The sequence below is a fragment of the Gracilinanus agilis genome, chromosome 2, assembly GCF_016433145.1.
Source record: "Gracilinanus agilis isolate LMUSP501 chromosome 2, AgileGrace, whole genome shotgun sequence".
In the NCBI taxonomy this organism is placed as follows: Eukaryota; Metazoa; Chordata; class Mammalia; order Didelphimorphia; family Didelphidae; genus Gracilinanus; species Gracilinanus agilis.
The window spans coordinates 278,026,536-278,052,966 of NC_058131.1; the positions used below are offsets into that span (position 1 = coordinate 278,026,536).

The 26,431-nt window shown below is 41.8% G+C and overlaps 4 protein-coding genes and 4 non-coding genes across 10 annotated transcripts in view; 2 read left to right on the plus strand and 6 right to left on the minus strand.

Moving 5' to 3' along the window:
- SURF2 (surfeit 2) overlaps positions 1 to 2,425 on the minus strand; it is an 8,356-nt gene extending 5,931 nt beyond the window's left edge. Inside the window, exons 1-2 of one of the 3 annotated variants that reach the window (XM_044663954.1) lie at positions 2,300 to 2,425; positions 125 to 279 (exon numbers count right to left, since the gene is read on the minus strand). In XM_044663954.1, coding sequence (XP_044519889.1) covers positions 125 to 279; positions 2,300 to 2,389 — 245 coding nt within the window. In that variant the 5' untranslated portion in view covers positions 2,390 to 2,425. The remainder of the gene's footprint in view (positions 1 to 124; positions 280 to 2,299) is intronic. The other 2 variants (XM_044663953.1, XM_044663952.1) reach the window with 2 other exon arrangements.
- A 146-nt stretch (positions 2,426 to 2,571) lies between these two features.
- Positions 2,572 to 7,146, plus strand: LOC123235201 (surfeit locus protein 1). The gene is made up of 9 exons (XM_044661298.1): positions 2,572 to 2,646; positions 3,017 to 3,080; positions 4,182 to 4,312; positions 4,405 to 4,487; positions 4,930 to 5,121; positions 5,835 to 5,907; positions 6,161 to 6,323; positions 6,782 to 6,863; positions 6,944 to 7,146. Exons 1-9 carry the CDS (start codon positions 2,572 to 2,574, stop codon positions 7,002 to 7,004), a joined length of 924 nt encoding a protein of 307 aa, XP_044517233.1. The 3' UTR covers positions 7,005 to 7,146.
- A 552-nt stretch (positions 7,147 to 7,698) lies between these two features.
- On the minus strand, positions 7,699 to 12,537 carry RPL7A (ribosomal protein L7a). The gene is made up of 8 exons (XM_044661299.1): positions 12,477 to 12,537; positions 10,511 to 10,631; positions 10,068 to 10,214; positions 9,559 to 9,702; positions 9,246 to 9,325; positions 8,763 to 8,893; positions 8,062 to 8,131; positions 7,699 to 7,855 (listed from the first exon to the last, which is right to left on the minus strand). The coding sequence occupies exons 1-8, from the start codon at positions 12,477 to 12,479 to the stop codon at positions 7,751 to 7,753; spliced, it is 801 nt and encodes a 266-aa protein (XP_044517234.1). The 5' UTR covers positions 12,480 to 12,537; the 3' UTR covers positions 7,699 to 7,750.
- On the minus strand, positions 8,961 to 9,039 carry LOC123238454. Its single transcript, XR_006505618.1, has one exon. It is a non-coding gene; the product is annotated as a small nucleolar RNA SNORD36 (small nucleolar RNA).
- On the minus strand, positions 9,430 to 9,506 carry LOC123238455. Its single transcript, XR_006505619.1, has one exon. It is a non-coding gene; the product is annotated as a small nucleolar RNA SNORD36 (small nucleolar RNA).
- Positions 9,772 to 9,844, minus strand: LOC123238459. The gene has a single exon (XR_006505622.1). It is a non-coding gene; the product is annotated as a small nucleolar RNA SNORD24 (small nucleolar RNA).
- LOC123238458 lies at positions 10,280 to 10,356 on the minus strand. The gene has a single exon (XR_006505621.1). It is a non-coding gene; the product is annotated as a small nucleolar RNA SNORD24 (small nucleolar RNA).
- An 86-nt stretch (positions 12,538 to 12,623) lies between the features above and the next one.
- Positions 12,624 to 24,832, plus strand: MED22 (mediator complex subunit 22). The gene is made up of 5 exons (XM_044663956.1): positions 12,624 to 12,756; positions 14,302 to 14,433; positions 16,635 to 16,715; positions 19,276 to 19,484; positions 23,745 to 24,832. The coding sequence occupies exons 2-5, from the start codon at positions 14,311 to 14,313 to the stop codon at positions 23,941 to 23,943; spliced, it is 612 nt and encodes a 203-aa protein (XP_044519891.1). The 5' UTR covers positions 12,624 to 12,756; positions 14,302 to 14,310; the 3' UTR covers positions 23,944 to 24,832.
- Positions 24,833 to 26,431: the final 1,599 nt, after the last annotated feature.

Here is a 26,431-nt window from a genome sequence, read left to right on the forward strand (position 1 = left end):
TCTCCCTCTCCCTCTCCCTCTCCCTCTCCCTCTCCCTCTCCCTCTCCCTCTCCCTCTCCCTCTCCCTCTCTCTTCTCATGAATCTCAATTGCAGCTGTTAGGGGGACTTCCATTGGGGACATACAGATTCTTGGTGCTGGGTACAATGTGTGGCTCAAACTCTTCATAGTCAAAGGTCTGGGTGGTGCGCATCAGCCGCTGATACTTCTTACCACTGGTATAGGCCTGGAGGGCTTCGAGTCGGCTGGGCAACTCATGGCCTGTCAGCCTGCACTTTACCTAAAGAATAGGGAAAGAAGAAAGAATAAGTGCACGTGATTGCCAGGCTCAGGATCCTGTCCCAGTGTGAGGGTAGTCAGTCAGAAAGGCCAATTTCCTTTTAGGACTTCACTCTGAAGGAAAGATACCCAGAAAAAATTGTTCGATTATGTCCAATTCTTCTTGACCCCATTTGGGGTTTTCTTGGCAAAGATCCTTGAACAGTTTGCCATTTCCTTCTCATTCTCCAGCTCATTTTACAGATGAGGAACTAAGGCAAACAAAGTTAAATGTCCTGCCCAGAGTGACACGACTAGTTTCTCAAGGCCAGATCTGAACTCAGGAATATGAGACCTTCTGATTCCAGGCCTACCACTCTATCCACTGTGCCACCTAGCTGCCCATGTATCCAGAAGACATGGTAACTCATTATTTCTATGGCATTAAGTTTTGCAAAACATTTTTTTCACAACATGTCAGAAAGGCACTATAAACATTATTATCCCTGGTTTGTTGGTGAAGAAATTATAGTCCAAAGATGTAAGAGGATCACTATACTCGGATTTGAATCCTAGTCCTGCTACATATTATGTATGGGATTGTGGGCAAGTCACTTAACTTTTCTGGGACTCTCAACAACTATAAAAAGAAGGTGAAGAAGAAATTACTTCTAAGATCCCTTCCAGATGTAAATCGATAATCCTATGATTTATAGCTATAGAGTAAGTCAGTAGCAGAGCTAGAACTAGAAGAGACCCCCAGGATAGGATTTTTCCAAAACTAGATCTCTAGAACCTGAAGGCCCTTTGAGAGACAAGGGCTGAAGATTTTTACCCGAGGCAATGGTTTGGGAGAATAAAGACCAAAAGATTAAAGAACTATGCACTAGAATACACTATACATGGGGAAATCAAGATGGGGTTGGGGGTGGGTAATGACTTGCCTAGACTACACTGAAAGTAATGGTTTCCTTTGATCCTAAACCCAAAAATCCTTTCTGGCAAACCATAATGCTTTAGAAGTAAAAGGGAAAAAAAGAGTAAAGTGCAAGAGAGGGTTTCAATAGAAATATTCCTGTCTTTCTTTAGAAGTCCTGAGTTTCTGCCAGAATTTGTTCTCCATGTGAGCCAGTGGGCAAGGCATTATTCTAAGGCCTCAGTTTCCTCTTCTTTAAAACTGACTAGAGCATCCCCAAAGAAGAAAGTGAAGAGGGGGGAATGAAAGAGAAAGAACGTGATTTAGTGTGGGAGTGCTTCAGCTTTTTTTGTCCTGGACCCCTTTTACCACTAAGCCTATGGACTCCTACTCAGAAAATTCATAGAATAAACTACATATGATTACAAAGCAAGAAATGCCATCTTGAAATACAATTAATAGAATATTTTAAAAAGCAAACAAGCATATGGACTCTAGTTAAGAACCTCTGATGTAGTGGAACAAGTTCTGGAAAAAGTTAACAATAATAGCTAGGATTTATACAGTGTTTTGAGAACCTTTTTACAAATATTTATCAAATTTTACTCCCTGCAACAATTCTGTAAGATGGTTAGGCCCAGAACTGTTGGCTCGATCACTGAAAATGTCTTGTCTTAGGCAAGTGGCACTCCCCTCTGGAACTCATTTCCCGTCAGTAAAATGAAGAAACGCAAACGAGGAAGATGGAAGTGAATCAGGAGAGACCTCAGGAGCCATCTACTGCAACCGCTTCATTTTACTAATGGGGAAACTAAAGTCCAGAGACGTTCAGTAACTTACCCAAGGTCATAGAGGAGGTGATGGAGGGATGCAAACTCAAGTCCTGGGACTCCAAGTTGAGTTCCCTTTTGGAGAGAGCGACGCTGACTCCGAAGAAGAAAAGATCCCCCAAACCTCTCTAACCCTCCCCCACAACTCGGGAGGGAGATGTCCCAGTTCTCGGCATCCGCTTTGGCTCTGCTGGGATGTGACAAACTCAAGTTTCATATTCCCCTCCTGGATCTCAGTTTCCCCTTTCCTATAGCCGGACTACAGCCCCCCAGGTCCCGGCCCCTCCCCAACTGACCTTGGCCCCACCAGGGCACAACTGTAGCGCCGGATGGCCCCGGAGAAAATCCTGCACATCTGGAGGAACCTGAGCATCAGCACTGCCCATGGCTCCTGGGGGGCGGGGGTAGGAGGGGAGGGAGTCTCAACTCCAAGGCCTTCAGGACACACCACGTGGAAACCCGGAAGAGGGTGGGGCCAGCGCTCCGCGGCGTGTTGCTTCGTCCGGAAGTGTTCCCCTCCCCTGACCCCCCGCAACCCATGACCTCGGAAATGGTTAGAGTCGCTGTAATGGCTGCCAGAGTGATGTTAATTAGAGTGGCTGGTGTGAAGAGGCTTCTACAGCGGCGCGTTCCCGAGGCCCCGGTGAGGGCGGGACCGAGGCCAAGTTCGAGCTGGGGAGGACGAGCAGAACTAAGAGAAAGGGGAGAGGAGGAGCCCAGCGCGCTTTGGGAGAGGGAGGGCGGGGGCTTGTACCGGGATAGTGGCAGAGGCATCCAGGGTGGCCGTGGGAAATAATGAGCATTATGGAAAAAAGGTGCCTCTCCGCACATTGACCCCAATCTGATACTTAGTATGCGATAGTCAGCACCCGTAGCTTCCCCAACAACAGAGGTGTATTCCTCTGAATTTCATTTCTAGAGTCTGTTCTTTGACGTTGTCGTAGCTTTTGTTGTTCTGGATCTGCGAACGGAGCTGATCTTTTTATGACCCCTTTTGTCCCCTTTCCCCGCAGGACCTGATTAGCCCTTTCCGAAGTAGCTTCTTTGGTGCTTCTCCCCTGGGCCGATGGCTCCCAGGTGAGGAGGGAATTTGGTGCAGGGGAAAGTTTTCTCTTGGTAACCAGGAAAGCTGAGTTTCACCTCCGACTTGCCTTTATTAGTATTGCTGCCTTGGAGCTGTCACTTCCTCTCTTTGGAATTCAGTTTACTCATCTTTAAGATAAAGAGTTGGACCATGGGAGAGAGCTGAAGTTCCCTCCTGCACCAAAATATTTTGACTCGACTTGGTTATGCTTTTTCCTTTCGTTGATCTTCAGTTTTGTACAACATGTATACTTATAAATTGCTGGTCAAATGCAGGGCATTGTGCTAGGAAGTTGGGAATGCTTATGTTAATCTAAGGGGGTATTAGTGTTATCGTTGGTTTGCAATTAATTGTTTTTTAAAAAATCATACTTTTGAATTATACTCCCTAAAAACCTAAAGGTATGTTCACATTCCCTGTCAATAATAATGTAAGCAGCAGTATACTTAGCATTTATTCTCTTTAAGTCTCAACTGTAATACAGGCTGTATGATCCTGTACAGGTCATTCAAGGCCTAAGTCACTGGAATAAAACTCAAATAGAAATAATCCTTGCAGGTCACATTATCAATATGGAAAACCACAAAATAATGTTATTTTATCTTTTGCTTTTCTTCTAAATATTACCCACTTAAAGTTTGTTTCTGGCTGCATGAACATGCAAGCACATGCATGAGTTTGACACCTCTGGCTCTTCGAGACCATATATATTGAACAGTGCATATCAATGTTAGTAGAGGAACTTTCCTCTTTGGGGAGCTCTTTCCATGAATGAAATCTCAAGTCTAGCCATTATATACTTTCACAAGGGAGAGAATTTCCATCTCTTATGGATGGAAGAAGTGAGCTATGGAAAAATTATGTTCTGTATCTTTCATTCTTTCTAAGTAGGGATGAGTCAAGATTAGACCTCAGGCTTCCTTATGTTCAGCTTTCCTCTATTTTGCCCTTTCAGAAGTAGCTGAGTTATAGCTTATTTCCTAAATATTACAGACTCCCAAGTTGGGAAGAAGTTGAAGGTAGGGATGGTGGAAAGACTAGGTAATATAACATGACAGAAATTTAATTTGCTATAATCTGTTGATTTCTTTCAGAATCTGCATGGAATTCAAGCAGATGTAGCATCTCTACAGCAGCAACTACTGCTAAATCAGAGGAAGATGTGTTTTATAAGTGGTTCCTGCTCCTCATTCCTGTGACTGCCTTTGGTCTGGGAACATGGCAGGTAATGATCAACATAGCTTTCTTTAAAGTACTGAAGCTCTTGGCTCCACTGCTTTTGGCTCATACAGGTGTGTACACGGATTACTCATGTAGGTCCAGCGTAGAAAATGGAAGCTGAAGCTAATTGCAGAGCTGGAATCAAGAATTAAAGCTGAGCCTATTCCTCTGCCTGCAGAGTGAGTAATCAATCACCATCTCCTCCTACTCCTGGATCCTGGTTAGGCCTGCCCAGTGACTTCTATTCCTGAAGGATTGTGGCTGTGCTGAACCACAGAATTTCAGAACAAGGTTCAGTTACCTAGCTAACCATTTTATAATTAAAATATCAGCCCCAGAGGGATAAAGTAATTTGGCCAAAGTCACACAGGCAAGTTAATAGCACAGCTCAAGTCCCATCATTAGTTCTTCTGTGCTTCAGTGTTCACTGAGGTTATTAGATGGCTTAATGTTAACAAGTCACTTTTGTGTAAGAGGACCATTTATTCCTTTCTTTCCTTTCCTGAGCTTATAAGAATGAAGAATCTTCATATAAGGGGGAATGATGTCTAAAGCAATTCCTTGGAGGGCAGATTTGCCCTTAAGCCCCTCTTTATAAGCATTTTATTGCCTTCCCTGCAGACTGATGGAGCTGAAGGATTTGGAGTATAGGCCTGTGAAGGTCAGGGGGCATTTTGACCACTCCAAGGAACTCTATATCTTGCCCCGAACTATGGTGGACCCTGCACGAGAATCCTGGGATTCAGGCCAATTATCCTCCACAGTGGAAAGTGGTGCCAATGTTGTCACTCCTTTCCATTGTACTGATTTAGGGTGAGTTGAGCCAATTGGGTGCTGGCTCAAATTACAGCTGCACTTATACTTAACATCTTCAGTCTGGTAATATTAACTCATGCATGAGCCTCCCATTTTAGGATCCCGTGATACATGGCCAGAAAGTTTATACTGATTTAACCTTGGTAGGCAGCATGCCTCTCTACCCTCTAGCACCATTATTCTGCTCTAAGCCTGAATGCAGTTTCCAAATGATCCTGACATATGTAATCCACTACTTGTAATTCCACTCATCATTATTGAAGAACAGTTAGGAAAATAATTTCCAAAAATTACTTTGAGGCTGATTTTTCTCTAAGCTGTACTCTTATTTTTGGCTCACTTTTTGTTATGAAAGAAAATCAGGTAAAAAGGACTAGATGTAATTTTATACAAACACCTGTTGGAGGTACAAAGTGAAGGGAATTGCCTAAATTAGAAAGCAATGACTGTAATCCAGGTATTTTCCAGTCAAAGCAGTCATTCTTAGATCATTTAAGCTCAGTGCTAGTATCCTGATTAGGAAAGGTAGGTGGCATATGGCAAATGGGATACATAAGTATGACTAAAATTTATTTTATGTTCTGGAAAAAAAGCATTATTAAATGAGGACCTGAACTTCTGGATCTCATCATCATAATATAAAACAGGATCACAGTGGAGCAGATATTTAGCTATTCACAGTCTTTCTTTTCCTCTTATAAAACTCTTAGGATTACAATCCTAGTGAATAGAGGATTTGTTCCCAGGAAAAGAATAAATCCAGACACTCGGCAAAAAGGCCAGGTAAGAAATATTAGTATGTCCTCACCAGATGAAGATTTATCTTAAAGCAGGCTGCTCACCTGTATATTTTAAACAAGGTTGAGAAAAGCATCCTTAATTAAGGAAATGATATAGACCTCACTGTATAGATATGGAAGAGGCAGCAGGTTTTTAAGCCTTAAATATTTATATATTCAATCTCTACTCTTCACTTTGAACTTGTCCTTTTTTTTAAAGTAAAGACATATATGAATGATAGCATTTTTTTAAATAGATTGAGGATGAAATTGACCTCATTGGAATGGTGAGATTGACAGAAACTCGAAAACCCTTTGTCCCTGAAAACAAGCCAGAGAAGAACCGTTGGCATTACCGTGACCTGGAGGCGATGGCAAAAGCTGCAGGCGCTGAGCCCATATTCATTGATGCCAACTTCAGTATGTTGTGAATTGCTCTGAGAATTGGGGTAGATAGTAGTTTTTGGTTTTCATTCCACCTCTCACTTTTCCTCTTTGGACTTATCTTTCATTGCCTTCCCAAAGGGAGTTTGACATCACTAACAGATTACAATTCTCATGGGTGACAATTTGTGATAAGAGGGTTGAATGCTTCACTTTCCCAAATAACTAACAGGAAGCCTAGGAGAAAAGTCTCCGTAACTAGTTGCTTTTAGTAAAGAATTTGCTTGTCGTTGGACTCACTTTTACCTTTCCATAAGATTAAATAGGGTCTGGGGCAGATTATCTAAGCTTTGGTCTTTGAGTTTGCTTCACCAGTTGAGGTCTTGCAGAAATACTGCTTGAATGACTAAAGATTTTATTTTTTACACTTAGGCAGTGGAAAAAATATCATGGCCATAAAGTATATAAACTTTTTTGATTATTCTTATCCATAGAAAGCACAATCCCAGGAGGGCCCATTGGTGGCCAAACCCGAGTAACTTTGAGGAATGAACATATGCAGTACATCATTACTTGGTAAACTGCCAGATCATTCACAGAATTTTAATGTTGTTCTCTGTAATTTCCAAAGACTAACTATTTACTTTCCTCACCAGGTATGGATTATCTGCAGCAACATCATACATGTGGTTTAAGAAATTTGTTCGACTACCCTAGTAGACAGACAGCAAATTAAGGGAGAATGTGGGCAAGTAGCCGTGGACAAAAGTGCTGAGATCAATTTAAGTATATTGCTGCCCAGTTAATAGGATCTATCAGTTTTTAACTATTAAAATAAAAGCACCCATCTCTAATGGAAGTTATACTTTTGTACCTCAGTTATCCAAGTTCCTTCCCAGATATCCCCCACCTCTTTACTAACATAAAACTTTAGGTCATCAATCAAGGGCCAGTTTGGATTCTCATACTCCTCCTGTATTTCCTAATCTAACCTATTCTCCACATAGTTTATGTTTTTTCTTAAGAGCAGGCCTGAGAGCAACTTATTCTCCCCACAACTCACCCACCTAAAGATCTTCACAATCTAACTCTTCCTCTTCCCAGTACATGTAATCACTGCCTCTTCTTTAAAGTTCAGCCCATGGCCTACTCAGGCTTCTACATAGAATGCTTCATCTTGCCACCTAATTCACCTCTTCTCTCCACAGACCCAATTCATGTACAATCTTCTTTAAGAACCTTTTTTTCCCATTAGACTAAGCTCAGAACCCCAGGGAATTGAGGATGAAATTGACCTCATTGGTATGGTGATAACAAACTCAAAAGCCCTTTGTCCCTGAAAACAAGTCCAGTGCTTGGGACTAGTAATCTTATAGTAGCTTCAATTCTAGTATTTTATAATCACTCCCACTTCAATTTTGCTTAAATTTTTATTTTTAAGTAGGGAAAAAAAATCACATAATTTAACCCAATTTAGTTGCAAGTTCCTTAGCTTTTGCTTTTTCCAGCTTGGCAATACGAGCCACCGATTTGGGACCCAGGACATTGCCACCCCAGTGGCGACGGATCTGAAAGGACAGAGAAAAAAAAGTTAGCTTTTATCTATATTATGTAATACACTTCCAGTCCTTTGAAAGAATTTCCAAGCCCTTCAGTTTTCCCATTTATAATCAAAGATAAGCACTGTATATAAATGAATATGGCAAGCCATTTAATTAAGTTTGGTGGTAGAAAATCAGATCTGTATTCAACCTATAATTGAATTAGTTCTTACCTCATCATATCTGTCATTGTAATTAGTTTTGATGGCCTCTACCAGCTTAGCCAGGGCTCCCTTATCTTCCCTGTAGAGAATGATCAGAAAAAAGTTAATACTACCAAACCCTTTTACCCATCTTCTCTTGACTACCACTTTTAGATACAGAACCTTTTGTCTCAGGGTCTAATATTACTACATGTCTTGTCAGGTGAAGAAATTCTCACATCATTGTCAAAAGGTTCAGAATAAAATTCTCCCTGTTGTGTATTTTTATTTATTTTTAAATCTTTACCTTCTGTCTTAGAATCAATACTGGGTATTGGTTCCAAGGTATATGAGTGGTAAGGGCTAGGTAATGGGGGTTAAGTGACTTGCTCAGGGTCACACAGCTAGGAAGTGTCTGAGGTCAAATTTGAACCCAGGACTTCCCATCTCTGGGTCTGACTCTCAATCCACTGAGCCACCCAGCTTCCCGACTCCACCCCCCCACCCCCCAGTGTATTTTTAAACAGTTTGGGTACCTTGGCTACAAATTCCCCTAACTCCTAAGTAACTTTCAAAAGTGAAACATGGTCAAGCTATATTGTAATCACATATATAAAATGAATAGACGATTACAACTCTTCTTTTCGGGTAAGGCAAATTTAAGCTTCCTTTCCTCAAATCTTTTGGGATTTAAGTATAGTTGCACTATAGAATAAAAAAAATGTACTCACGGGTTAACCTGTGTGAAGGCAATGCTTGTGCAAGTCTTTCTGTGAACCAGTCGACCCAATCTGGCTTTACCTTTGATAATACAGTAAGGAACCCCCATTTTTCGGCACAAGGCAGGTAGGAAAACCACAAGCTGGAAGAAAATAGATAAGTTAAGTCTAGCGTACTTATCATGCAAAGGAAAAAAATTGTCTTTGGCCTTTGCTCAGGGTTAAAAAGCTCGTGTATTTATTCTTCATGCTATTAATTCAGGTGAAGAAATTCATAACATCATTGCAAAAGCCAAGAGCTCATTTGCTATAGGAGGATCTTAATCCCTTAAAAAACATCCTAGGGAGTTCAGCAACTTGTGTCATATTTAATGTGACTCAGAACACCTATTTAAAAATAACATATTTCATTCCTAGTCCTGCTATGAGAACAATACATTCCTACCCCTTTTGCAATTTCCCTACATAAAAGAATGTATGAAGTTGAGAATTTACCTCAATGGGATCCACATCATGTGCAATCACTACCAACTGTGCTTTCTTGTTTTCTACCAGGGTAGTAACAGTGTTAACACCTAAAAAACAATAACAGTGTTTACATCGACTATTCAGTACTGCTATGTTACTTTCTAGATCTTACCTACTTTGACCAAATAATCAATAAACTGGATCTTTAGCTATGGCTCAGGGTTAAAAAGCTCGTGTATTTGATCTACACAAAGTATTTCAGGTGAAGAAATTCATACATCATTGCAATAGCTTGTCCAAATTCATCAACCAAGTAGTTTTAGACCAGAAACTAATTTACCTGCTCTGAGGACAGGTGGTCTCTTAGTAGGGGCATCCCCCTTGCCTGCAGCTTTTTGTTCAGCCCGAGCCAGCAGCCTTTGCTTCTTTTCTTGCTTTGTCTCAGGTCTGTATTTGTGAGCCAGTTTAAGCAGCTGAGTAGCTGGAACAGACAAGTTTGCTGGTTAAGTTTTTTGTTTTAAAACAAAAACTATTTGTGTGTTTCTTAAATTTGTGCATCAGCGATCTTGGTGGTTTATATGTAATCATTGCAAGTCAGATAGCAAATATCTTAATCATCATCTGCACATATTCCTCCAGTTATGCCAGAAATTAATGGGGGCCTAAGGATGAGTATAAAACTCATTAACCCTGAGACGAGAACTTCACTCACACCACCAGGAGTTTACAACTATGCAAAACCATGCCTTTCCATGAATAAAACTAAAGTTTTAGGCACAAAGTGTGTCACAAATGTTAAAAATATTAAAACCCTACAATTAGACCTAGTCTGGGGTTTCTCTTTAGCTGTCTGACGGTCCAAAGCCTGGGTAAATTGGTTGATTGCTGGTGGCACCTTCAATCGCTTATAAAGGATAGACCTTTGACGCTGCAGTCTAATGTATCGAGGCCATTTCACAAAGCGGGTGAGATCCCTTTTGGGCTGGATATCCTGACCTAATGAGGGAAATTTTGTTAAGCTTTCAATTCTAACCCAGATTGTTTTAAACCAATCCAAAGAGTGCATCAGTGATCTTGGTGGTTATGAAATGTCATCACCATCATTCAAGATAGCAAATATTCTTTTCCATCATTTGCACAATGGTTAACTCTTGATGTAAACATCACTTCTGTCCTCCTGCCTTATAAACAAAGCAAATTCCCAGGTTATGTTCTTTTAACTCTCAGTATTTGTAGGTCATTCAAATGAATTTCCAGTCCACCCACATGCCCAAATGCCACCATTTACTGACCAATGCCAAAATTCTTGGGACGCTTTTCAAACAAAGGATTGACCACTTTCTTGGCCTCTTGCTTTTTTACAACGGCAGGGGCCGGGGCCACCTTCTTCCCCTTGGCCTTCTTTCCCTTGGGCTTAAAACAAAATAAATAATAAAATCTGCTAGTAACCAAGCACTCTCAAATGTACCCCTTTCCCACATAACCTTGATTCTAGTCAGAAGATAAAAAGTTAAATGTCATTTACATCTCTAGTTAAAAATCAAAACCTACCTGCACCTAATTTCTTCATTTGTAAAAGGAAGGAGTTGGAAGAGATGGTTTTGGAGATCTCTTCCAGCCCTAGGCCCATGATTTTATTTTCTCCCTTTTGGCCATTACTTAATGTGAACAAATTTGAGTTCAGGCACGCCCAGGATTAAATACATAGTATTAATAAAAAGATAAACTGCCCTGTATGTACCAGACTGGGGATGGGTGGGAGTTAGGGTGAGAATCTGTATTATAATATATTTTACAGGGGCAGCTGGGTAGCTCAGTGGATTGAGAGTCAGGCCTAGAGATGGGAGGTCCTAGGTTCAAATCTGGCCTCAGACACTTTCCCAGCTGTGTGACCCTGGGCAAGTCACTTGACCCCCATTGCCCACCCTACCACTCTTCCACCTAAGAGCCAATACACAAAAGTTAAGGGTTAAAAAAAAAATAATATATTTTACAGAATCAAGGCTTTAATCTACTTGCTGAAGGGTTTTTTGCAAAGTGTCAAGCAATTTGCCTATCCCTATACCAGGAAATAAAGGAACAAATATTGTGGTACATCCAATGCCTGGTGCTTAATAAATTAATTTGAGTTGGCTAGACCACTGTTTAGATAAGTGAATAAAGCATTTACACAGCAGGTACTATAGGCCAGGAGCTGGGCTAAGAGCTTTAAAAATATTTCATTTGATCCTCAATCACCCTTCAAGGGGGGTATTCTTGTTTATCTACCCTCTCCTGATTTTTTTTTTTAAATAGCTGAAGAATGAGAAGGTAGCTAGGTGGTTCCGTGGACAAAGAACCTGGAGACAGGAGATCCTGGGTTCAAATTTGATCTCAGACACTTATTTGTGTAACGCTGGGCAAGTCACTTAATCCTAATTGACCAAGGCACTCTTCTGCCTTGGAACCGATATTTTAGATTCTAAGCAACAGTCGAGTAGTGAGGCAAGCCGGTTAAGTAAGTAGCTTGTCCGGTCACACGTGTGGCCGAATTTGAACTCGAACCTTCCTGATCTGATTCCAGGCTCAGGGCCACCCAGGAGCTTCTAGTTTGCCACTGGCTAAACACGAAACAGGCAATTGAAGTTACAGTTTCTAGATGTGAGTTTCTCCAGAGGTAAAATAGTGGAGTATCGGGGGCAGCTGGGTAGTCAGTGAATTGGGAGCCAGGCTTACAGACGGGAGGTTCTAGGTTCAAACCCGGTAATGGTATATAGTATTGGTTCTAAGGGGGAAGGTAAGGGTTTAAAAAAAAACACAAAAGGAGGCTATCATAATCTTCTGGCTGATAGTCCGCGTTCTAAGGACCCTACTAGTATTCACTTACTCAACCAAGCTCGCTGAAGGCTCAAGGCGGCTGAAGTTCTAACACTCCTGATTCCTGGCAACTGTGGTCCAGGTACGAATCTGTCGTGCAACGCAACTATTCCCTCAAAAACTCCAAGGCTGCAAAGACCCCGCCCCAGCCTCCCGGCATAGAGAGGGTTAACCTCCTTTGCCACGGGGTCCCGGCTCAAACGCAGCGGCCCTCCCTTACCCAACAAACCACTCGCCTTCCACCACTGCCGTTGTCTTTCCCTCATCCCGCCACCCCAGATACTGCGGAGGAATTCCCTGAAGCTTTCTCAAGCAGAGGCTACTCAACTACGCTTAGCAAAGATAGTCGATGGACATGGATAGAGAGACACAGAGATCCCGCGAAAAAGCAGAAAGACTCACCATCTTGGCTGGCAGAACGAGAAAGGAAGAGAAGAGACTTGTGGGTAATATGTATTATAGCTAAGCTCTCGCGAGGTTCAGCGCATGCGCGGGATTTACTACTGCCCCCTCCCTTCCTTGGAATTGTGGGAAGGGGGTGGTCCTAAAGGCCGGAGCGGAAACTTTCTTCTCCCCTCCCTCTCCTCGCATCTTTTTTAAAATAGCTCTTGCGGTTTAGTCTCTGGCTAACCTAGCTGAGAGGGGCTAAGCGAGGCCAACCTCGGGTTTCCAGAGGACACAGGTAAGGGCCCTGGATGGCCCCCGCGCGATCATTTTCGTTTTGTTTTTGCGGCGCTGCGACCTCCGGGGACTCGCCTAGACACAGCCAATTTCTCTACTTTTCCCCGCCCCACAGTTTACCTGCCGCAGCTGTTGCCTTCTCGCGGTTCCTCCCGCTGGTAGCTTCTGCCTGGCCGGGGAGTCCTGTAGTAACCGGGGAAGTGTAAACTGCCCTGAGGGCAGGCGCCCATCTGTTTGGTTTTGTTTTCCCCTTCCATCTTTGTGTACCCGACGTCCGGAGAGGCGGCGTGTATTTGCCAGACGCTTAATTTCTAGTTGGAGTAGGCCCTTAGACTCTGGAAAGGAATCTGACCCCAGAGACCATCGAGGTCAGATCCTTGCTTTACAGAAAAAGAAGCGGAGGTGCGGATAAGGTCCCATCCACCGGCGCCCTTCAACCTCCGTGTCAGCACTGGTGACTGCAGGCCCAACACTCTTCCAGTTAGGAGAAATTGAAGGAAGTTCCCCCAACCCACCCCGTCTTCCTTCCTCCTCATTCACATTTCTGCAAGCCTTTAAGGTCTACCTACCACTTACTCTCTACAACTCTGAGAAGTTGGGGTGTCTTAACTACTGTTCTTATCCACCCATTTTACAGATGTTGAAACTGAGGGGTGAGAGGGACAAACATTTTTTAAGCACTTACTGGCTGCAGATAGTAATAGTGATAAAATATGATAATGCTAATAATAAAAAATACTAACATTATCTCATTTGATCTTTGAAACATCCTTGAAAGGTAGCTACTGTCACCCCATTTTATAGATAAGGAAACAGGTTAAATGACTTGCCTAGCGTCACACAGCTAGTAAATATTCAAGGCCAAGTTTAAGCTTAGGACTTACCTTCACTCTAGGTCCTGGGGTCTTTACACTGAACCACCTGTGTTTTATCCCCATTTTACAGATGAAGGAAGTAAGGCTCAGTTTCATCCTAAGTATCAGGGGCAAAATTCTCATAGAGGTTGCCAACACCTATAGATTAGAATCACTGTCACAACAGTAAAGCCAGTGTTTTGATGGGATGACTACAAAGTGATAACTTCTGAATATCTATGCTCACTGGTCTTTTTGACTACAAGTCCAATGCTCTTCCCATGATTCCATATTTCCTACCACTTCAGAACTATAGATAAGATTAGGAAAAGATCTTATTTAGAGTACACAGTATGTGTTTGAGGCTGGATTTGAACCCAGGAGTTACTGACCAAGTCCACACCTTTCACCACACCATGCTGCCTCTTCTAATGGTATATGGTTTGAAGCTAGATGATGGTACAGTGGATAGAGTGCCAGATCTAGAGTCAAAAATGACTCATCTTCCTGAATTCAAATTTGGCCTTAGGCACTTGCTAGCTGTATGACCCTGGGCACAACAAACTTTATAGTTTCTCTGTAAAATGAGCTAAAAAGGAAAATGGCAAATCAGTATCTTTGCCAAAAAATGGGCTCACGATGACTTGGACATGACCAAATAATAACTAATCTCTTTACCCTTGCCTCCCTAGGATAATGCAATGGCCCAACAAAGAGTCCTCCCCCAGAGCAAAGAGACCCTCCTTCAGTCCTACAATAAGAGGCTGAAAGATGACATTAAGTCAATTATGGATAATTTCACTGAGATCATAAAGACAGCAAAGGTAAGTAGAGTTAAGAGAGCCAACTTTCCCCCCCCCCCCAATTTTAATTCATAGGAGGAGGCAGGGCAGAGGCTATCTATATCTTGTTTAAGTGTTTCAGGGGAAAAATCTTGGTCTAGAACCAAAGCCTGTACCAGATTTTAAAGTATCTGTGCCTGTCTAGTGCATTGGGATTTGGAGCATTGAGTTGTTCTAGTCCTTTCCTTTCCTACTTTTTGTCTGAATAAGAACAGTTAGAAAGTAAGGATGTAAACTTGTTATGGTTGGAGAATGTGATGTTTTAGATTTGTAACTTTTGGGTTAAGAGATATTTAAAACATATGTTTTAGTTGGTTGTCCATTTTTAAAAGAATCAGAATATCATTAAGTAAATACTTAGTGTTAATAATAGAATGAACATAATTTGAGTCTTAAGATTGAGGATTTTCATATATATCAAAAGAATATTGAATCCCTGCCCAATTACTATCGACAGAGAGTAATTGAACCTCAGAACCAGTTGGTACTTCAGATATTGTCTAATCTAGCATTGGTCTAGCAGTATCTCTGACAAGAAATCATTATTCTGCCTTGACCATCCTTGAGAGAGTTTAATACTGCCCTTGGCAGCAACTTTCATTGTTGGAGAGTTATTAGGAAGTTTTTCCCTGCATTGAGCTGAAATCTGCCTCTTTGATTTCTACGTTTAGTTGCTGGTTTTGCTCTTTAGAAGCCACTGGGAAGAAATCTATTCTTTTCCCACATATTAGTTCTTTAGCTGTTGCAGCCTCCCTAAATCTCTTCTTTTGGATGAACATGGTTTTTTGTTTGTTTGTTTTTGTTTTGTCATTATTATAGGGATAGAGACTGGACCTGTGATTGTATTGATATATGGAATTCCCAGAAGAGAAAAATACTTTTGTCAGTGTGTTATAATTAAAATAAATAAAGACTGAGATTAAAAGGAGAAGTAATATTTTAATCAAGGCCATGTTGGTAGAATAAAATCGACCACGCACCTGGCTAAGATCTATTCAGATTGCCGCCATTAGCCATTACCTTCTCTCACCTCTCATACTTAAACCAAGAGGCAATCTCAAGCCCCACCTCCCAATTTAAGCTATGCTTTACCTTGGTACAGGGCATCACGTCAAAACCGGAAACCCATTGAATCATGGAAAATGTAGTTTCCAAGTCCCCTAAACGTCCACAGGAAGTTTGTCATACATCCAAATATCTCAAAGCTCAAATGAACCCCAAATACCACTCAATGGAACCCCCAAAATTCCAAATAACACAAGTGTGGGTTAGCACCTTCTCTGAAACTATAGTCTTAGAGAGATGCTGTGAAGAGTAGTGTCAAATTCAAATAGAAGAGACACTAAATCATGCATAAGGGTCCCTGTGGGTTGCATATTAATTTAGAAACCCATATTACTATTATCTTTGTTTTATTGCCTTTCTGTGTAATCCATTTGCACTTTAATCTGGTTTGAGCCACACTCAGGAGTGCCTTTTCAGAACAATTTTTATTCAAACTGAGTTTCTCTACTCCATTTCAGATATGCACAAAAAGAGTCTTATAATCATCATTGCTGTCATCATTATTATTAGAATAGCAACTTAGGAAATGAAATCTTACCTCCCTTCTCTTTCTGTGCTCCTCCCTTTTCCCTTTGGGGCCATACCATAGTCTTTTAGTCTCCCTGTGCTCAGCTCCTTCTTACTCCTCCTTACTGTGGGAAATGAGACTCAATGTCCTCAGGTGGGGAGGGGAGGTAACATTAACCCAAAATTATGGGGTAGGGAGGAAGGTGGCATTGTCTTGGGGGCCATGAGTCTCCCTCTCTCTATAAGTGCCTCTTGTTTTCCCCCCACTTCTCCCTTTTCCCCTTCTTCCTCACACATGTGCTTCCTAGGCAATAGGGCCCAAACCAAATTGAAGTGGAATTTGTGGGGCCGAAGATGGGATTCAATAAATCTTTCTATAGCTGGAATGAGATAAAGGGAGGGATGGACCTGGAGGATGCACTAAAAACAATGTCGATTTTGTATCTTAAAATAGGCATGGGGTATAGCTAGACCTTCTAGCAGTTGGCCTGAGGAATCAGAGTGAACAGATAAGAAGATGATCTGGTGGGGACTGTGTGGAGTGAAATTATGCCACAAGAGGTTTCTGGCAAACCAAGAGACATGGATTTATATTCTTGTTTCTCCTCTAGATTGAAGACGAAACTCAGGTCTCCCGGGCAACTCAGGGTGAGCAGGACAATTATGAGATGCATGTGAGAGCTGCCAATATTGTAAGTAAGCCTTGTTCTTCCTTCTCCCTCCTTCTATGCCTTGCTTTGAGGGGCAGACAGCAACAACTGACATATCCTATTTCAGTGATGGCCCTTTTAGAGATGGAGTACTGGGCCCTGCTACCCCCTTTTTACTCCACACAGAAGAGGGAGGAAGCACTCCATTAGACTTCTGGGTGGGTGAAGTGAATAAAACCCCCAGCAAGTGTAGCGAGGGAGAGGGGAGTGGTGGCTTGAGTGCTCTGCTCCCCTCTAGCTCTGCCTCCTGTGAGTTGCCCACCTCACCCTCTGTGTACTCCCATTGGGCTGCTAGGCAGAGGGGTGGAGGGGTATGAAAAAATGTGGGGGGTGGGGGTGGGAAGGGAGGGGCAGTCATGTACCCACAGAAAGTGCTCTGTGTGCCATCTTTGGCACTTGTGCTACAGGTTCACCATCATTGTCCTGTTTATTTCCTATGGGCCTTACCTAACCTTGGGTTCTGTTCTCTTTTTCATCACTCCCTACCCCCATCCAAAGGCTGAATTTGGGCCATTCTGGTCCTCAACCTTCCCACTGTGTCCAAAGAAAATCCTTTTTGCTCCTTGTAATCAGTTCTGAAAAAGGCCAGTGAAAGATAGAAAGGAAACTGGATCTTGGTGCCAAGGAAGAAAAAAAAATCCCCAAATCTCATATCAGTCAATTAGATCTTTGTTGAGCACTTACCTTGTTCAGAGAGTTCTATGCTAGACACTGGAAGAGATAGAAAGATGAATAAGACATAGCCCCCTGCCCTCAGAGCATCTAGTCTAGTCAGAGATAAAGGATTACCTATCTGTGAAAAGATAACCTCCAATACCAGTGTTTCCTATATCATACAGAGAGTTAAGTTTTGCAGGAGTTCAGGGGAGAGACATATCTTTGGGGCTAGCACTATCAGGGCACTTTAAAAAAAAAAGCAAAATACAAAAAATTGGATTTAACAGGTCTATCCAGTCTCCTTGGTTTTGTAGATGATATGGTTTATATTTATTGACATTTGTTCAATTTGTCATAGAAAGAAAAATTTTAAAATAAAATAGGACATTAAATGGGCCAAGGGAGCTGGGAGGGACATGATAATATTGGGAAATGTGAGCTGAGGCACCTAGGTGAGGAAGCCAAAATGACAATGGTTCTAGTTGGAGCAAAAGATTCATTTTTTGGACCTTTGGGAGATGAGGTTGTAGAGGTAGATGTCTAGATTAGTTAGGGCATCAGGGATCATCAGACTAAAGAATAGCCATTATCCTATAGACAGAGAGGACTAGGAAAGCCTGTGAGAGATCTGATCAAAACAGCTTTTATTTCTCAGGACTTTTCTTGCTTCCCAGAATCCCCACAAATGAAAACTGGCACTTATAAAGAGAGGGAGACTCATGGTCCCCAGGATGACAGTGCTACCTTTCTCCCTACCCAATAATTTTGAGTTAAACACAAGTTATCCCTCTTTCCACCTGAGGACACGGAGCCAAATATGGCCAGTCTCTGGTACTGAGCCTCATCTCCCACAGAAAGAAGGGGCAAGAGGTGGTCGTTCTTCACTGTAAGGCATTCTTTCCTTGGGTAGCTAGTGTTAAAAACCTGTAATGCTTAGTTAGACCCTTTTTGTTCTGAAGTTTTGTGGTCAAAGATGGGCAAGATCAAGAAGGAGGGAGTGGGGTGGGGAATTTGTTCTGTGAAGTTGGGTTCAAGTAATTAAAGTTGTTATAGTTTAGAAGGTTAGCAACCAAGAAGGGATATCATTTCAGATTAAATTTATAAACTCCTGGAAGAACATTGCTTTTTTTTTTTCAGCAAGTTCTGGGTGTCAAAACTATCCTCCACTTTCCTCATGAAGGTTAAGGGGAACAGGTTTAGAACATAGCATAGAAAACATGTAGAATCCATCCTGGGTGCCTCAATATCCCTATCCAAGATAGACTGTAAGGAGGGACATGAGGGGCCAGACCAGTGATGGGCCAACTATTCCCCAGGGGCCAGATCCAGGCTGTAGTTTGCCCATCACTGCCTTAAGCAGTTCCTTACTCACTACATCTGGATGTGGGGGTGTAGTGATTAGGGAATTGCTTAAGGCAGTATGGGCAAACTGTGGCATGGATCTGGCCCCCGGGGAATAGTTGGCCCATCACCGCACTAGACACATCCATCTAAATAAATCTAAATAAATCTAAATCTAGCATTTATTAAGGACCTAGACACTGGGGATATAAAAATAAAAGTGAAAGCTTTTGTCCTGAAGTAATGTGTCCTCTAATAGGAGAACCTACAAGTATATGTGTGTGTTTGCATGCATGGATGTTCACATAACACGTGTGCATGTGTTATGGGTATATTGAAAACACAAAGTATATGCCAAGTAACCTTGGCAAGGAAGGATGCTACCAGTTGAGGGAAATTTAAAAAAGGCCTCATACAGAGGATAGTACTTAGTTTCCTCCTTCATGGAAACAATCCAGAAGCCAGTTCTCTGTCCATTCTTCAATTGATTCCTTTCCCAGTTTTTTAAAACCCATCTCCCATCTTACCCATTGACATTTCCAAGGTCCGTGCTGGGGAATCTCTGATGAAGCTCGTGTCTGACCTCAAGCAATTTCTCATCCTCAATGACTTTCCCTCGGTGAATGAAGCCATTGATCAGCGTAACCAGCAGCTTCGAAGCTTGCAGGATGAATGTGACAAGAAACTCATTTCTCTGCGGGATGAGATATCCATTGACTTATACGAGCTTGAGGAGGAATATTATTCGTCCAGGTACAAATAGGGCTCTGGACTTCAGAAGCTTGTGAAACTGCCTCCTCTTCTACATCCTCCTCTCCCAGAGAGCAGGCAGGATTGCTGGCCAAATCAGTGGCTTAGGAGGAGGCCTTTGGTCCCTCTTATAGCTGGACCTCCCAGGGTTACTGGCCTTCCTCACTTTTGGGTTTTTTTTTTTTCTCACCCTCATGGGATAATCTCTTACCCTTGGAGCTCTGTGAAGGCCAGTATGGATGGCAGTAGTTTCTTCATGGTCCCCTAAAAGAAAAACTCGCCTCTTCTTTGGTGACCCAGGTACTTTCTGTGGGGAAGTCAGTAATGCCAAAGTGAATGGAGACTGAGCTATGGGTGTGGGTACTCCTCTGCCCCAAAATAGCTGGACTTAAAGATATCTAGACTCAAGCATTATACCCACTGTAGATGTGATTTATCTATTATTTTGTTTTGGTGATTTCCCACAGTAGATTCTTAAGAGTGTCAGAACCAGGAAGAACAGACCTTTAATCTCATTTAGTACAACTATTTATAGTTTGGAAAATTAAGGTCATCAAAGGAAAAGGTGACTTGACTAAGGCAAAAAAACTTGTCTCTTGAGGCCCACATTACACTAAGCTGCCTTTATAAATCAGCTTCCTGGAAAAGGTAGCCCCTGCTAATTCTATACTGTTTCAGTTGCTACTCTATTATGCATTTCTGTTGCTAGTTTTCTCTGATTACAGGCTGACTTCTCTCAGCCAACCAGCCTATGCTTGTTTCTCCCATAGAGGAGATAGATGCTTTGGAAGCATAGACCAATTTTAACATTAACCTGAACTAAACGGAATCAAGGAGACAGATTAGATTCAGAGTAAGTGAGGAAATGAGTGGAAAAATCTCCAATCACACACTGCATTTCAAAACTCAATCTTAATAACTTTGGGATTATCTATTTTGGGAATTCTCTATGTTATGTAAAAATCATAGCCTATCAGAACTGGAAAGGAAGGGCCTTAAAGATCATCTAGCTCATAGATTCTTAACGTATTTCTTTTTTTTTTTTGGTCATGGATCTCATTTGACAGTCTGGTGAAGCCCATGTACTCTTTCTGAGAATAATGTTTTCAAACAATACAAAGAAATACTAAATTGCAGTTAGAGGTTAGTGAAAATAAAGATATAAATTTTGTTTTACTCAAGCTTATAGTCCCCCTGAAATATTTCCACAGTTCATGGACCCCAGGTAAAGAGCCCACCCCCATCCCCAAGATACCTCCCTTACTGAGGTCAAGGGAGAAAGTGAATAGTTTTCCTGTGCCCAGTATCACAAAGTTGAAGAATCTTCAGATTTATCTCTTTATGCTTCCTTTTCCCCATTGGACCTAGCAGTGCCTTTAAAATGCTCATGATTGCACCAAAGAGGCTTATAAACCTGATTTGGAAAGGTTTGAAGCCAAATCTGCCTATGGATTTAAAATGTATAGTTGAACATCCTTATGACTTACTTTTCTGAAGAGGTTGAGCTTCCTCTCACCTCTTATTGTCCTGAACTATTATAAATACTCAAAATGAAAAGTTAAAAAAAGTTCAGCACTTTTAGAGCCAGAGATCAGCTTGCAAAACAGCACCAGAGTTATTCATGCCAAGCCTTTTATCCTATCCCTTCCCATCTCTCCTGAGTTCTCAGGATCCTTGCCCAGTTTTAATCCTTTCACCTGATTCCCTTCAAAGAAGGGAATCTCCCATATTATGCCTCTGGCTTCATTTCTCTCTTATGCGTTCTGTTTGGGTTCTAGGCAGGTGAAATTCTGTATTGTGCTTCTGAAAGTAAAAAAGATAGGATTTTCCTCTTTGGGAAGAACTCCATGAACTAGAATAGGGGAATCAAGTGACAGTGAAGTCACACTCTTAGAATGTCTTGAATTGGAAGGGACCTTAGAACAAAAAATGTCCAAGCTGGGAGAGACTTCTAGAACATGGAATGTCTCCTGTAAGGAACCCTGGGGAAATCATTGTCTACGACTCTCGAATTTTACACCTGAGAATGAAAATGGCCTATGATTCATATAGTGAGTGAGTGACAATCCCAGGACTAGAACCCAAATCTCTTAATTCCTAGATCATTGTTCTTGCTGTTACTTATCTCCCTTCCTGATTTTCCTCATATTAAGAGTTCAGTCAGATTTATTGTTCTTTCCCTCAACATTTTCCATACTATCTAATAAGATGACCACAGCTCAAATTTTCCGTAACCTTCCTAACCCCACCCCAAGTATGTAAATGCCTCAAAGCTGTTTTTGGCAATCCCAGAGTGCCTTAGTGTGGTAGTGGTGAGGATGATGATGGTGGTGGTGGTGGTAAGCTTGGCATCAGTGAGATAGTCAGTCCCCTTTTGAAAATGATGGCCCCTGCATACCCACCGTGCACCTGACTACAGGGCCCTTTTCAGGAATACTAAAGTGGCAAATTGATGATGATGGTGATTTTGAAACTGTCAACTATGTCTCCATGCTGTTAAGTATTTGAATCTTATCCTTCTCTATTCCTATTCCACTCCTCCACCCAATTCCCATGTAAATAAAGTTTTCTCTGTAAGCAAACTGGGACGTTAAACACCTTTCCAAATGTTTTTCTCCATATGAGCTGCTGTTCCTGTCACCCTTGCTATCCTGTCACCCTCCCCCCCACCCCCTGCTCTCTTGCATCCACTTTGCCATCTTTCCCTATTGTTTGCTTTTTTCCCCAACCCAACTCTCCTGCTTTTTTTCTTTGGAGTGTCCCACAGCTCCATATCTGTGATGGACTTTTAGGATTGGGGAGCCAGATAGGGTCTAGATGAAGGGAAAGAAGCATCCTAGAGTTAAGCAGCCTTGGGAAAAGGATGATCTATTTACCTTTTCAGAAAGAGCATCTGGTTTGTCCCTCTCCCCATTTTTTTCCCCCTGCTGGTTACTGTTTAAGATTATGTCAGAAACCTGGTAGAAATTACCAGGTTTAGGGAGGTTGGAGGGCCAGATGTGAAAGACACCCAGGCTAAATTTCATGCCCAGAGACCAAAAGCTCAGGGCACTAAAACAGCCAATTAAAATAAAAATTTTCTGAGAAGTCAATGAATGACAGCCACCAATCAGTGGAGATAAACTGAGATGACTCATAAACCTGGAACCAAGAAACTTCACTTTTGGCTGACTGAGGTGAGGGGTACAAGTACTAGGATCTGGAGCTGGAAGGAACCTTAAAATCATTTAGTCTCCTCCTACCTCCACCTTTACATATAAGGAAACCGAAGCCCAGAGAGATTATGGTTTTCTTTTTTTTACTTGCCTATGGTCAGACAGTCCTGTCCCAGGTGTTTAGTACAAATAACTTTAGATTGTCATATTTTGACTGGACTTTTTGAAGTCCTGCTGAAATCTTCCATCTGCCCATATCTAGGTTTTTGCTGCTTTAAAACTGGAACTGGAACTGTTGGCTTCTTGCAAATGGGGTTGACCCAAGGCCTTGTTTTAGCCACTTGTGGAATAGCATTTATGGGAGGTTGTACCGTGCCAAGCCTCATCTTTAAAAACAAACCCCCTACCTATATGATCCCTGCTTTCAGAGAAGTGATAGGAATGTGGATTTATAGTTGAAAAACCTTGGAAGTCTCTTCAGTCGTGAGATCTTAGATCAAGATCAGGAAGGGGCCCCAGGAGGCTAACTAGTCTACTCTTCTCCCTCCATTTACAGAAGAGGAAAGTGAAGCCTAGAAACTTTCCCTTAAGGTGAGCATACCAGTTAAGATGTGAACCTAGGACCTCTGATGCTTTCCATTGTATCACGTCTTCCCACTTACAGGATCCGGATACTGATATCTAAAAATAACTGACAAACATATGCAAATCAGTGGACAAATAGATGTGATTGATCAAATGCATTTGTATGCCTGATTTTCCAATGGAGGTCCTACTCTCAAGGCCATAGGAGACCTTACCACTTTAAAAGATCCTGTAGGAAATCTTTCTATTCAGCAAGTAATGCTCCATTTTTGCACTGGTCCAGAATGTCTTAGGTTTGCTTAGGGTGAAGCCATTTCATGATTTCAGATTTGGGAGTTAGGGAGTGGTCAGTCAGTTTTGGGTGGGTAGGGATTTCTTTGAAGATTGGTACTGTTTTCTAAATGCTCTGCTTCTGTCTTGCTTTTTTTTTTTCTTTTATTCCCTTTTCCCCCTGCCTTCACATCTCTCCCTGCTCCTGCTGTCTTTCTTCCTGGGGTTTTTTTTTTTTTTGACTATGGAAAAGCTACAGTCTTTGCGACACAATTGATCTACCTCTGTGTGAAGCCTACTGGAGGCAGGACCTCACTTCATTCTCCCCTGATGGTCTCTCGGCACCTCTTCTAGTGTCTCCTGCAGAGCCTGGCACAGCCCCAGTGCAAGGGACTGCACCTGTGCTCCCTCACGTCAACGGGCCTGGTTCAGGGCCCACGGAGCATGCATGACCAGGATCCATTCCCGATGCTGTCAAAGGTGCTCACCGATGACTCCCGCTGCCCCAGCCAACAGTGGCCCCTTTGGGCATAGAGTGCCACTTGGAAAGTAGCACGTTAGTATTTCAGTCTGGGTTTTCTCTCACTTCATTGCCCTCTCCTTCAGGCTCAGGGATAGATTACAGATGCCCAGGTCATCCATCTATTACTGCACTTCCTTTTCCTGGGACTAACCTTTGTTGGGCAAAAGTCACCTTGTTCCTGAAATTAGAGCATTATGGGAGGGGGTTGAGGAATTTGTTAGCCTGAGCCTAAAATTAGGCAGAGCCAAACACTTTGAGTTGGGAAAACTGTAAGTTACATATTCAGTTGTTCCTAGGGACTGCTATTCATGAAGTCTTCCTCTTCCTCTCCTAGCCCATTTCTTATCAGTAGAGATAGGAGGAAGCTAGCTCTGGGTTTCATCTTATGTTCAGTATTCACTCAAAAGTGAGTGTGTGAGTGAATTAGTGAGAGAGAGTGGGTGATATAGATGTGGATGTATAAAAGAAAGATGTAGGGAGGGAGCTATAAATTCTTGGATTTGTAAGTAGGTATGAAAAGAATGTAGCATTAACTTAAGCAGCACACAGAGAGACCACATTAAAGATTGGCATTTGGGGGAAAATATAGCTACTATAAGTGAGCAAAGCTGTGCCTGGTCCAGCTTCCAAATATACTTGACATAGAATCACTTTTTCATTGGAAGTTCTATATTAAAGGTGACTCCTCAAAATCAATTGCTTCCTGGAGTTTAGGGGGACAGAGGGAATGAATTATACTGTAATTTACTCTTCGTTTCCCACAGTGATTCTCTTTATTTTTGTAACTATACTGTTGAATAAATAAATCATGAACCTTTGGTGATTTGTTTCTCTTCTCAGTCCCCAATTATGCATGAATTCACAGATGGAAAAGGATGCCTGCTGGTCCCCTATGAACAGGGATGCTTTTGTTGGATAGGAATGGGTAGTGAAGGTCCAGACCTTGGGAGGGCAACAGAAAAGAGGATAACTCTTTTTCACAATATCAGCTGTTGGAGAAAGAGTGGGCAACTCTTCATCATCTGTAGGGATAGAGATTATTCAATAAGTATTATAAGTAAGTGCCTACTATGTGCCAGATACTGATAGGGACTGAGGATTCAAAGGCAGAACTGAAAAGGTCCCTGATCTCATGGAGCTTACATTCTGAATGATCCAAGTCAGAAGGTTATTCTGAAGAATATCATTAATGAACAAAGGTTGTCATTACTGGAAGGACCTTGTTCTAATCTAGGGACTAAAATGAATCCATCCCTGTTATTTTACAAACTAGGGCCCAGAAAATTTATCTTAGGTCACAGGTTGAGTAACAGCCAGGACTAGAACTCACTTTCAAGTAGTCTTAGGAAGAGTTCCTACCAAGGAATATGATGGACAATGAAGGTTTCCCATATTCTATGAATGAGTCTTGTCTTACCAGCCAGACCCTGAAACCTTTTTAAAAAATTTACAAGTCAAATTAGGAAAATAATAAAGGAAACCAAGATAGGCAATATCCTACATATGGAGAAAATCACGTCTGTGATCTACCTCTTGGGTAATCAACAAACATTAAGTACCAAAGTGTGTCAGACACTGTTAGCATGGGGATACAAATACAAATTCAGGAAAATCAGTTACCTCAAGCTTACATTTTACTAGTCTGATGATAAAGGAGAAAGAAATCTTCCAAGTACCCACGACGGCTTGACTGAGTGGTATGTGGGCTTTTCCACTGACCCCCATCATAAATCATGAGGCTTTTCATCAATATAGTTGCACCTATCAAACATGTTGCAAGCCATTACTCAAATCCCATCCTTTCCTAAGGCTGCACAAGTTTCCAGCCTTCCCTCTTCTGTGTCTACTTTGGGTCTTTTGATCAGTAATAATCTAATCACAATAAAGTTCCTTTAGCAGTAACTTGCTTTCCTAGCCCAAGAAAAGCTTTTTTCTGATGGGAGTTTCATGATCAAAAAGTGTGGAGACCACTGTTATAGACAACAATTAACAAATGTTTTTCACTGGTATTATTCTATTCATGGACTGATGGTATGATTTAAGATTTACAAAGTAATTTATGTGCACTCTTTATGATCTTTACACTCACCCTGTGATGTAAGTAATTACATTTTGCTTTTTTTCACTCTTCCCCTTTTACAAATAAACTATGGCATAAGAGGTCAGCTAGGTGTCTTAGTGGACTGAGAGACCCAGAGATGGGAGGTCCTAGGTTCAAATGTGCCCTCATAATTCCTAGCTGTGTGACCCAGAGCAAGTCACTTAGCCCCCGTTGCCTAGCCCTTATCATTCTTCCTTGGAACCAATACAGTATTGATTCTGAGACAAGGTTTAAAAAAAAAGATAAACGGATATAGTTCAATAATGTGTAAAACTTGAGTGTGGGACTCGAAATTAAGTCTCTTCTAACCCTAAGT

Bases quoted from the DNA above. Each gene is read 5' to 3' on its own strand.
- LOC123235201 (XM_044661298.1), top strand. From the start codon at position 2,572: ATGGCTGCCAGAGTGATGTTAATTAGAGTGGCTGGTGTGAAGAGGCTT. The intron at 4,313-4,404 runs GTAATGATCAAC...TTACTCATGTAG, and splicing joins TTGGTCTGGGAACATGGCAG to GTCCAGCGTAGAAAATGGAA. The intron at 4,488-4,929 runs GTGAGTAATCAA...CCTTCCCTGCAG, and splicing joins CCTATTCCTCTGCCTGCAGA to ACTGATGGAGCTGAAGGATT.
- RPL7A (XM_044661299.1), bottom strand. The intron at 10,215-10,510 runs GTCAGTAAATGG...TTCCCTCATTAG, and splicing joins TCCCAAGAATTTTGGCATTG to GTCAGGATATCCAGCCCAAA. The intron at 8,894-9,245 runs GTAAATTCTCAA...ATTTTCTTCCAG, and splicing joins ATGATGTGGATCCCATTGAG to CTTGTGGTTTTCCTACCTGC.
- MED22 (XM_044663956.1), top strand. From the start codon at position 14,311: ATGGCCCAACAAAGAGTCCTCCCCCAGAGCAAAGAGACCCTCCTTCAG. The intron at 14,434-16,634 runs GTAAGTAGAGTT...TTTCTCCTCTAG, and splicing joins AGATCATAAAGACAGCAAAG to ATTGAAGACGAAACTCAGGT. The intron at 16,716-19,275 runs GTAAGTAAGCCT...GACATTTCCAAG, and splicing joins ATGTGAGAGCTGCCAATATT to GTCCGTGCTGGGGAATCTCT.